Source organism: Nanorana parkeri, unplaced genomic scaffold (genome assembly GCF_000935625.1).
Source record: "Nanorana parkeri isolate BGI_ZX_2015 unplaced genomic scaffold, ASM93562v1 scaffold447, whole genome shotgun sequence".
Lineage (NCBI taxonomy): Eukaryota > Metazoa > Chordata > Amphibia > Anura > Dicroglossidae > Nanorana > Nanorana parkeri.
The window spans coordinates 1,116,843-1,127,009 of NW_017306715.1; the positions used below are offsets into that span (position 1 = coordinate 1,116,843).

At 42.1% G+C, this 10,167-nt stretch overlaps 1 protein-coding gene across 1 annotated transcript in view; it reads left to right on the forward strand.

Annotated features, from left to right (window-relative positions):
* MLANA (melan-A) overlaps positions 1–7,044 on the forward strand; it is a 12,343-nt gene extending 5,299 nt beyond the window's left edge. The window contains exons 3-5 of the mRNA XM_018560301.1: positions 5,522–5,618; positions 5,701–5,802; positions 6,917–7,044. Of these exons, the coding sequence (XP_018415803.1) occupies positions 5,522–5,618; positions 5,701–5,802; positions 6,917–6,985 (268 nt within the window). The 3' untranslated portion in view covers positions 6,986–7,044. The remainder of the gene's footprint in view (positions 1–5,521; positions 5,619–5,700; positions 5,803–6,916) is intronic.
* Positions 7,045–10,167: the final 3,123 nt, after the last annotated feature.

Here is a 10,167-nt window from a genome sequence, read left to right on the forward strand (position 1 = left end):
TGGCTGTCTCGGGGGGGGGGGGGGGAAGCTCCAATGCCCTAACAAAGGCATGTGGTCCCCCTAAAATCCCATATCGGACCCTTGATCCGAGCAACCGGGCAGGAAAGGGGAGGGACAAACATGTGCCCCCATCCTGCACCATAGCAGGCCACATGCCCTCTGGAATAGCACCTTCTCCCCATGTCGACAAGAGCCTTTTCCAAACAACCCTGCCCCTGTTGTGGGGGTTTGTGGGCAGGGGGGCTTATCCCCCCCTCGTGAATGGGTAAGGGATAGTTACTGACCAGTTCTTTATTTTAACGGTTAACATAATCACAGCCCCCCTCCTGCACTATACCACCGTATGTCGATAAGACAAGGGCCACTTTTCCAAAACCCTGTCCTAGTGGTTATGGGGTTCTGCGGTCAGGGGGGACTTATCTCAATCTGGTTGAAGGGGCAACCCAGATTCCACCCCCTCAGTGAATAAGGGGTAGTTGTTACCCCTACTCATTCATATATAACTCATTGTAAATAAACGCGACACCGTATGTGTTTTTCTTTTCTCCCCCCCCCCCCCAATAAAAAGTCACAAAAGGTTTTTGATAAATCCTCTAACCCCTTAAGGGCCCTTTTGCTGTCGAGGCCTTTCATTTTTTGCACCCCTGTTCTAATCCACATTTCAGACCTGAAAATTACTTCAAAACCCCAAACACTAATATTTTGTTGCATGATATTAGTGCAATAAAATACCCTGTTTATATTTTATTTTTAAAAAAAGGTTACGACAGTAAATGGGTACACAACATCCCCAGGTTAAAAATTGTGTAACGGCGACAAAGTTCAGTACCCCAGAAAGTCCAAGTCCATAGATGATGCTCTAAGAGCCCCTAAAGGTCTTCAGTTTAAGATGCATGTAAATATTGCCCCTAAAATTATTGCTCACACTGGTGTGCGTAGAGATACTCAGCATGTGTAGTGTTATCATAGGTTTTTGTACATAGGAGCACCCAACTTGTGTTATGTGAATAATCAATTGGGGGACTTTAAACATAATTTTGTGGGGTTTTTTACATTTATTTCCAGATTTTAAACCTGGGTTTTATTTATTTTTTACTTTGCCATCAGATAGGGGACTAACAAGCCCCCCATGTGATAGCATATTGGTGGTGAGGAAGGTCCTCTTTAAGGTGATACTGGGGGTCCAAAAGACCCCTAGTGTCGTCTTTCTACTTTAAATAAGCTATTGAAGTGCAGATCACCCTTCAATAGCTTATTGCTGGGCTTCAGGGCCGAGCAATGACGGCTCAGGGACCGGAAGTGATGTAATATTAGTCTCCCGTTCCCATAGAGCGGGGAGGAGATTGGTGAATGGATGTTTTCCGCCACCACCTGAGATGCCAGTCCTGGGCCCGCAGGAGGGGCAGCAGAGCCCAGGAAACACGGCGGGGGGAGGGGGGGGGACTTTACCAACCCATAGAAGCGATCTGATGCCAGCTGAGCCACCAGAACCTCTTCTATTGCAAAGCCGACAGCCAGCTTTACAATTGTAAACCGTCCCAGCAGCTAGTCTGTTTAAACGGGCCCGCTGCCAATGACTTACTATGTATGTCACTGGTCGCAAAGGGGTTAAAGTGTCCATCAATTTAATCCACATCAATTACGATGTCCAGTGATTTTATAGATCCATGTCAATCGCAATGAACGTCTGCCGGCTTGCTGTAAGAAGAAAAAAAAGATGCCCACTGACCCAGAAGGGCTGAGCGGATCATATCACAAACTTGTTCTGCCATTTTCTTGGCATTCAGGAGCAGTATTGTCCATAATGCTGCTCCCGGACCTGAATAGATCCTGAATGCTTTTTGGGAACAGTTATGACAGTTTTGCTCCTGAATGTTAACAAATGGTTGAAACGAGTCCTGTAACATCACGACTCGCTCCACCCCTTCGACATTTGGGTCAGAGCTGTAATTTTTGTGGTGGTGGTCGTTTGGATCGACCGGCAGGTGTCGTATTTTTGCTGTCAGTGGCCGCCCATCGTGATTGACGACTATCTAAATCGATGGACAGTGTAACTGACCTGTGAATTACATCGATTTGGAATTTTTTAATTTTCACATTGTTTACGGTGTGGTTTATTAAAAATGAAAATTTGGTGCATGACTAGGGGTAGCTACCCCTTCATTATGAAAGGGGGCACCCCGATGCAGATAAGCCCCCCTGCCCACAGACCCCCAACAACCACAGGCCAGACTAAAAAAATAAAGGGTATGGTAAGGGATTTTAGGGGGGAAACCCAACCCTTTTTTGTCAAGCAAAAATTCCAACCAGACCTTAAGGGTCTGGTATAATTTTTTTATTTGAATGTTTAATATTCATAATTACTTGCAGGGGACAAAAAAAGTGGATGCATCTGAAATTTTAATTGACAATCAGTGTCGGCTACAAAACCATTTTTTTTGCCAGCGCACATGTCTCCCAGTGAGTTTTAGGAGAGATGTTTCAGTGGGGTGTTGGGGGTGAAATCCAGACTGTAAGGGATTTAGGTTGGTCGAGGTGGTTAGCGGTGAGGTGGTGGCTCAGGTGGTTGTAGACTAGGCCTTCTAGGAGTTTGGAGGTGAATGGGAGTAAGGAGATTGGTCTGAGATTAAGGTTGGTGGGGGTTTTTTCAGTATGGGGGTGACTGTACATGTTTTAGCAAGGCTAGGAAGATGTCAGTAGAGGAGGAGAAAGATTGAAAATGTGAGGTGTAGGATAGAGCAAAAGGTGACCAGAGTAGTGGTGAGGGTGGGCAGCACAAAAAAGCTTTGCAACCTCCTCTGTAGTGACAGGGTTGAAGGAGTACGATCCCTGGACACAGTAGGGATCTCCACTGAGTAACCTGGTGATGAGACCAATCAGACTGACGAGGATAACCTCTTTGGGGGTTACTGGAACTGCTGGGGAGGAAAACTGCACTAGGTATGTTGTGTTGTCCATATGCATGAAACCCCAAAATACTGCCACTGTGCACTGTAATGCATGGTACCACTATACCATGCATTGTGGTGGAAAACGTAGTGCATTAACTACCTTCTTTTAAGGAAGGTGGGGAGCAATGTCTGGAGTCTTTTAAATACAGCATGACAAACACCACCTACAGAGGAAGATGATTTACCACCCCCCTTCCCAGGTGACGTGCAATCTTGTGTCTAAATCCAATGGGGATCCCACACTCTGGCCAGCATCCCACCTGGCAACCAGTTATGTCACACCTTTTAACATTTGTCTCATCCCTTTCATAAATTCAAGAGAAAGTGACTGTCTTTATCTCACTCCTGCAGGATCTGCTACCACAGATCCTGAAGTACAAACCATTGTAAAATAAATCAATATTTCTCTCACTTACTCTCAAAGTACATATGGCCACACTGGACCTCAAGGATGCTTATTTACACATCTCCATCAGAATGTCTCACAGAAGCTCCTAAGATTTTCTATTTGAAGACTATGGGAATTCTGCACATGCAGTTCAACACCCTGCCATTTGGCCTCAAGAATCTGCACAAAAGTGCTGGCAAAGGCACTCACCAACGTAAGACACTTAAATTGGTGAGGGAATGGTGTAATTTGTGTATCTGGACAAACTTCCATTTGCAGAATCAGAAGTAACTCTTTGGGAGAATTGAGATTGGCAATAGAACACTTCAAATCTGGCTTGGTTCAATAATCCAGAGATCTCACATGACTGCTTCAGAGTAATTTTTCTGGGGTATGTACTGGATCTTGTCCCAATGCATATGTTCCTCACCAAAGAGACCAAAAATTGAGATGCCAAACTAGCTTTCTACAACCTTATTCAAGACCCTTACAGATTTTTTTGCTGTTTGTTCTGGGAACGGAAACAGTATGGTAAGGTAACCGTGCCCCACCTTGTCCTTAAACTGTGGTGCCGCAGACAAAAAAAAAACTATCCAGGGGTAGAACTGGCCAAATCCAACCAGGATCACCATAGATGTCGGTGCCTGGGGGTGGGAACTTGCATGAAGCAAAGGATGCAATTTATTTGCTTCCACATACAAGAAACCAGAAGCTTTCTTTTCACTGGAGGAAAACTGCAGCCTGGGACTGCATGCCTTTGCACATCCATGGACTTTCACTAGCTTTTGCCTTCCCTCCCTTCTAATTCCAACAATAACTTGCTGTGGACAAAGCCAAAGTAATTTTGATGAGTCATTTCTGTCGAAGAGGTAGGCTATTTATGGCAAAACTTGCAAAAAATACTCCCAGTGGCTGAAAGACTGGTCATACAGCACCCTAAAAGTACAGTTGACTCTCTGGAATTGGGTTAGCAGAAGACCCTCTGATTTTAATTGTTTTACATCTATTACAAGGGGTTATCCACCAAAAGTCAGGAACTTTTTTCTATATGGGAACTCCCCAACAATCTTAAGTGTTAATCTTAAATCACCAACTTTTTTTCAAAGCAAGTATTCAGAAAAGAAAATGAGATTATTCTGTCATGCTTGTGGCTTTAGTTTTTGCCAGGAGAGCTGGTGAAATTCGCATCTATCCATCATAATGCCAGACCTCATTTTGAAGCTGCTTTATGTAAGTAGCCAATTATAGAACACAGGGGAATTTATCGAAACTGGAGTAAAGTGAATCTGGAGTAGTTGCCCATAACAATCATTTTATCTGTTCAATTTGTTGTTTTGGAAAAAAAAGCTGATTTTATTGCCATGGGCAACTGATCCAGATGCTTTCTGCTCCAGTTTTGATAAATTCCCCCTGAATATACAACCCTTTTTGCACAAATCTAAATAATGAAGGAAGTCAAACCATGTGTGTCCTGGTCTCTGGACCAAGAAGGGGAAAAGGAGCAAAACCATGACCTGGCAAGATGCATCCAAATGCTCCTCTGGAGGTTTGAGCAACACTGAGATTCCACAACTGTGTCACCCCTCATTCAACAAGGGCTTTGGCTTAATCATGGGCTGATGAAGTTGGTGTTTCTCAGGAGCAGATCTGCATGTCAGCCCCCTGTATGACCTTTCAGATCTTTGTGCACCATTACAGGATTTACCTTCTATTAAGTTAGGACTAAGCCTCTGGCAGAAATGTCTCACACAGTCTTCTCACCCTAGTAGGTATTGCTTGTCCTCATGTATGCTGTCCTGGAAGATTATGGGGGGGGGGGGGGCCGGGTAACTCAATTTCCATTTTTACCCCACCATTGTTACATTATCTTGGGTAATGTGTTCTTTAGCTCTTCTCATAACACTGAGTTAGGTTCTTTGCTTTAGAATGAGTGCTTCGCTCACCACCTCTATCATTTTTATACCACATACAATAACCACTGAATAAGTGTTTCCAACTTGTCTAAAATGTTTTTAGTATGTTGATCAGGAATAATTGACAAATATCTAAGCTAAATAGAAATGACAGAGGAAATGTTGGACTGCTGTACACTTGATTTCGAAGGCCTGTATAGACATTTAGTTCTGCAAACAAATGTACTTTTGGAGATGAATAAACCTGTAATGCATTTATCTTTGCCTAGGACTGCTGGAATTGCTATTCTTGCCATCATCGGTGCACTTGTTCTAATTATTGGATGCTGGTACTTTAGGAGGAGGAGTGGCTATAAAATACTTGGGGTAAGAACTTTTTTGTTTTATATGCATGTACAAATAAACTTTTAAACTATGCAACACTAACACATTTTTATTTTTCCACAAGACTCAGCAGTTTCGTCCTTCTGCAATCCGGGCTATGATGGGTGGAACACGAGAGCCTGCAGAGTGTAAAGTACCCTTACAGGATTACAACACCCTGAATGTTGTAAGTTCATTTTAACTTTTTAGGTGCAACTCGGTATCTATATGCAATGTGAACACATTAGACACTTGTGACCTTGCCTTTTTCCATCAAGAGTGACTGTTTAAGTCTCCTCTCAACCACAACATTGGCAATCACTAACTCTGAGGCTATCCTACTGTGAATCCAACTTTCACTTGTCTTCATGGGTCAGATCTGTTGACTAGTACCCCCCCCCTTCAATTGGTGTGGTCCCTTTTGGGGGTTTTTAGCAGTTGAAGTTCTAGCCAAAACCGGTTGAGGCTTCATTAATATGATGCTTAACATCTTTAGGGACTCCCACTTGTATCCAAACCTGCTGACACTGATTGACATGGAGTTAATGAACTGGTTAAAAAATATTAATATTAAAGCAAAACTATGCTGGAATAGCAGACCTCATGTGCCTCAAGATGCCACCAATTTGATTTTGCTGAGATTCTATGAATTGTAAGGCAATTGCCATTATTTGCTGACAGATATTTGCTGACAGATTTGCTGACAGCCCTCAGCTTGCTACACAAGCTGAGGGCTATGGGCATAGATGAGGTGGTGTGTATGTGGATAGAGAACTGGCTACGGAACGTGTCCAGAGGGTATCTGTAAATGGCACCTTTTCAGACTGGGCTAGTGTAATGAGCGGTGTGCCTCAGGGTTCTGTGCTGGGTCCCATATTGTTCAACTTATTTATTAAACCTCTTAAAACTATACTAGGATTTTGCTCTTCAGCCATAAAATGCGTTATGAACAAATACCTAATGTGGTACAGCACGGCGTGTTTCATATCCTAAGGGACCATTCAGTCAAGGATTAAGTGTGCATTTGCTTCCAAAATTGCTGGCGCTTCTGACTGACGACATTGATACCAATCCAGGCAGCATATGGTCACGCTGCTTGCAATACAAAAAAATTGTGCATATGACTAAGTTCAGAGCAGATACCTGTTCTCCCTTTTTTTTGAATGGCTGCTAAACTTAAAGTTTACCCAAGCTTTTATAGTTTCGCTTTTTTTTATAATATAAACCGTACCTTTAATGCAGCAATACGCCTCTTTCAATCACTTTCAGTTTACTGACTAAATTATGTCTTGAATTTGCAGGTTCCTGGAGCTCCACCAGCATATGAGAAAATCTCTGCAGAAGCTCAGCCACCACCATATGCTCCCTGAACTAAGCATTTGCCATGCTTTTCTGATCTGCATTATTGGATCACTGCCTAATAAAACTGTACAAACAAAAAAATTGTTTAAAAAAAATAAAAATGGATGACTGTTCTAGTTTTCTTACAATAAAGCATTACATGGTTATGAATGATAAACAAGCTGGTTTTAGTTAATTGTTTAATCTGTCTACTTGAACTTGAAATGTAGGACCAGCAAGAATACAAAGTTACCATTTCTAACAAATTCTGAACTTGCAAGCTTTAGTATTACCTTAATCCATGCTCACTGCCTGGAAAACTGTGTGGCTTCACTGGCTACATGTTCTGTAGGAATGACTTTTTAAGTAGCGAAGCATGAGTAGCGACTCTGTACTGTATCAAACATTTAGTATTCAGATCTTGCAATCTAAGTATTGGGTCAGTATTTTGTAATAAAATACAGAACAAGTAATGTTCTGGTTTCATACTGGCCCTGACTTAAAGTGACATTAAACCCTCAGATTTTTTTAACATAAAACAATACAGTAATGTGTGCCTTACTGTAATCCCTGGTTGTTTCCCTTCTCTTTGCTGCAGACTGCCTTGTCTCAGGAATGGATACACGGTGTCTGTGTATTAGTTTCTATAGGCTTGTAACCTGAGCCAGCACTACAGGAAGAGGCCCTGAGCTGCAAAGGGAAGTTCTGCAGAGCATGGGAAGACATGAGGATTTAAAAGGAAGAGCAGCAAAGAAGGAAAACCATGGATTACAATAAGGCACACGTTACAGTATTGGTTTATGTTAAAAAATCTGAGGGTGTAATGTCACTTTAAGAATGTGCATCAAGAAGTCAGAACGTGTGTGTGTGTGTGTGTGTCCCTAACCGCTCGAACTGAGAAGAACCCCCTTCGTCCCTTGTGTCAATTTTTGTTTTCTACCAGTTTCAGGTGGTGGCCTCTAGTCTTTGTTACAGAATTAATCGTAAAGCGTTTGTTGCTATGACTATGGAACATTTTGTACATGAAAATTATGTCCCCCCTTAATCTCCTTAATTCCAGCGTGAACATATTTAAATTTAGTAACCGCGTCTCATAGCTCTTGTCTCCATCCCCTTGATGAGTTTGGTCGCCCTTCGCTGGACTTTCTCCAGTTCAAGGACATCCCCTCTGTGTACCGGTGCCCAAAACTGCACCGCATACTCCAGGTGAGGCCGAACCAGTGATGTGTAAAGTGGCAAAATTATAGACTTATCCCTGCAAAACATTCCCTTCTTGATACAGGACTCTACAATGCTGCTTACCGCAACCTGGCATTGTAATCTATTGAGTTTATGGCCTACAGTGACCCCCAAATCTTTCGCCATTTCAGACTTCCCTAGCGGCAAACCCATTATTGTATAACCCATTTGCTTGTTTTTTTATCCCAAAGTGCATAACTTTGCATTTATTGACATTAAACCTCATCTGCCATAAATTTGCCCACTCCCCTATTCTATCCAGGTCCTCCTGCAATGTTATACTATCTTGGTTTGTTTCTATTACCCTCCCAATTTTGGTATCATCAGCAAACACTGAGATATCGCTGTTTACTCCGTCCCCGATGTCGTTAATAAACAGGTTGAAAAGCATCGGTCCCAGCACAGAACCCTGAGGCACACCGCTAATAACACTAGCCCAGTCTGAAAGGGCGCCATTTATTGATACTCTCTGTACCCGTTCCTTTAGCCAGTTCTCTATCCATGTACACACCCTTCCATCTATGCCCATAGCTCTTAGCTTGTGAAGTAAGCGTTTATGAGGTACCGTATCAAAAGCCTTAGCGAAATCCAAATATACCACATCCACAGACCTCCCTCCATCCAGATCTCTACTTACCCCCTCGTAAAAAGTCAGTAGGTTAGTCTGACAGGAACGGTCTTTCCTAAACCCATGCTGATTATCACTAACTATACCATTAGCCTGAACAAATTCTACTAAATAGTCCCTAATCATTCCCTCTAGCAGTTTGCACACTACAGATGTAAGACTAACTGGCCTGTAATTCCCAGGTTGGCATTTTGCCCCCTTTTTGAAAATGTGAACTACCGTAGCCCTCTGCCAGTCACATGGAACTCTACCAGTCATTAGAGAGTCCTTAAAATGAGGAATAACGGTCTTGTTATAACCTGGCTTAGTTCCTTAAGTATCTTCGGGTGCAGATTATCCGGTCCCAATGCTTTATTTGCATTAAGTAGACTAAGTCTTTGTTGTATCCCGGGTTCTGTCAACCACTTGGCTGTGTTTTGTGATGAACTAGGTGTTTTATCAGGGGCGTCAAACCCGTTTCCCTCCTGAGTGTATACTGAGGAGAAGAAAGAGTTCAGTACTTCGGCCCTCTCCTTGTCATTTGTGACTAAATTCCCTCTATCGTCCTTTATTGGGCCTATCTGCTCCTTTCTCACCTTTTTACTGTTTATATTGGTAAATTTTTTTGGTTTTTTTACTATCTATGGCAATATGTCTTTTGCACTCTATTTTAGCCGTCCGTATTGCTAGTTTGCGTCTTTTATTGCTTTCTTTATAGTTGTGGAACGCCAATGCCGCCCCCTCTATCTTATATTTTATGAAAGCCATTCGCTTTTCCTTTATGTGATGCTTTACATTTTTATTCAGCCATACAGGTTTTGTTTGTGATCTTTTACTTATATTACCCAATGGTATACATTTGGCAATGGCAACATGTAATGTGTTTTTAAAACATTACCACTTTTGGTCCGTGTTTTAGATTTTGAAATACATTTTCCCATTTGATGGTAGTATGACAACCAAGGGGCTAGCATTTTCAAAAAGGTATGGCAATTTGTAAGTCTGGGGAATTTTCTTCTGAATCATGGTGGTGCCCTCTAAAATTGGTTATAGAAGGGGGCAGGTTGCTTTTTTAAAACGAACTGCAATTTGCATTTAAGTCACTCGATCCAAAACATCTTACTTTGCTTTAGAAATAATGGTTGTGGTTTATTTAGCCCTAATCTCCAACTTTCTGTACCACTACAAATAGGGAAAAGGCCTGACTGAGTACTAACACTATTTTTTTTTTTTTAAATATGGGAAGGTAAAATAAATCCTACCGGCTAAATGTATTTGTGTTTACAGTAACTGGAATACTGATAAAAGGTAATTCAATTGGATTTTCATTGGCTGTAAATTAGCCATCCCATTCTACTAGTGGGC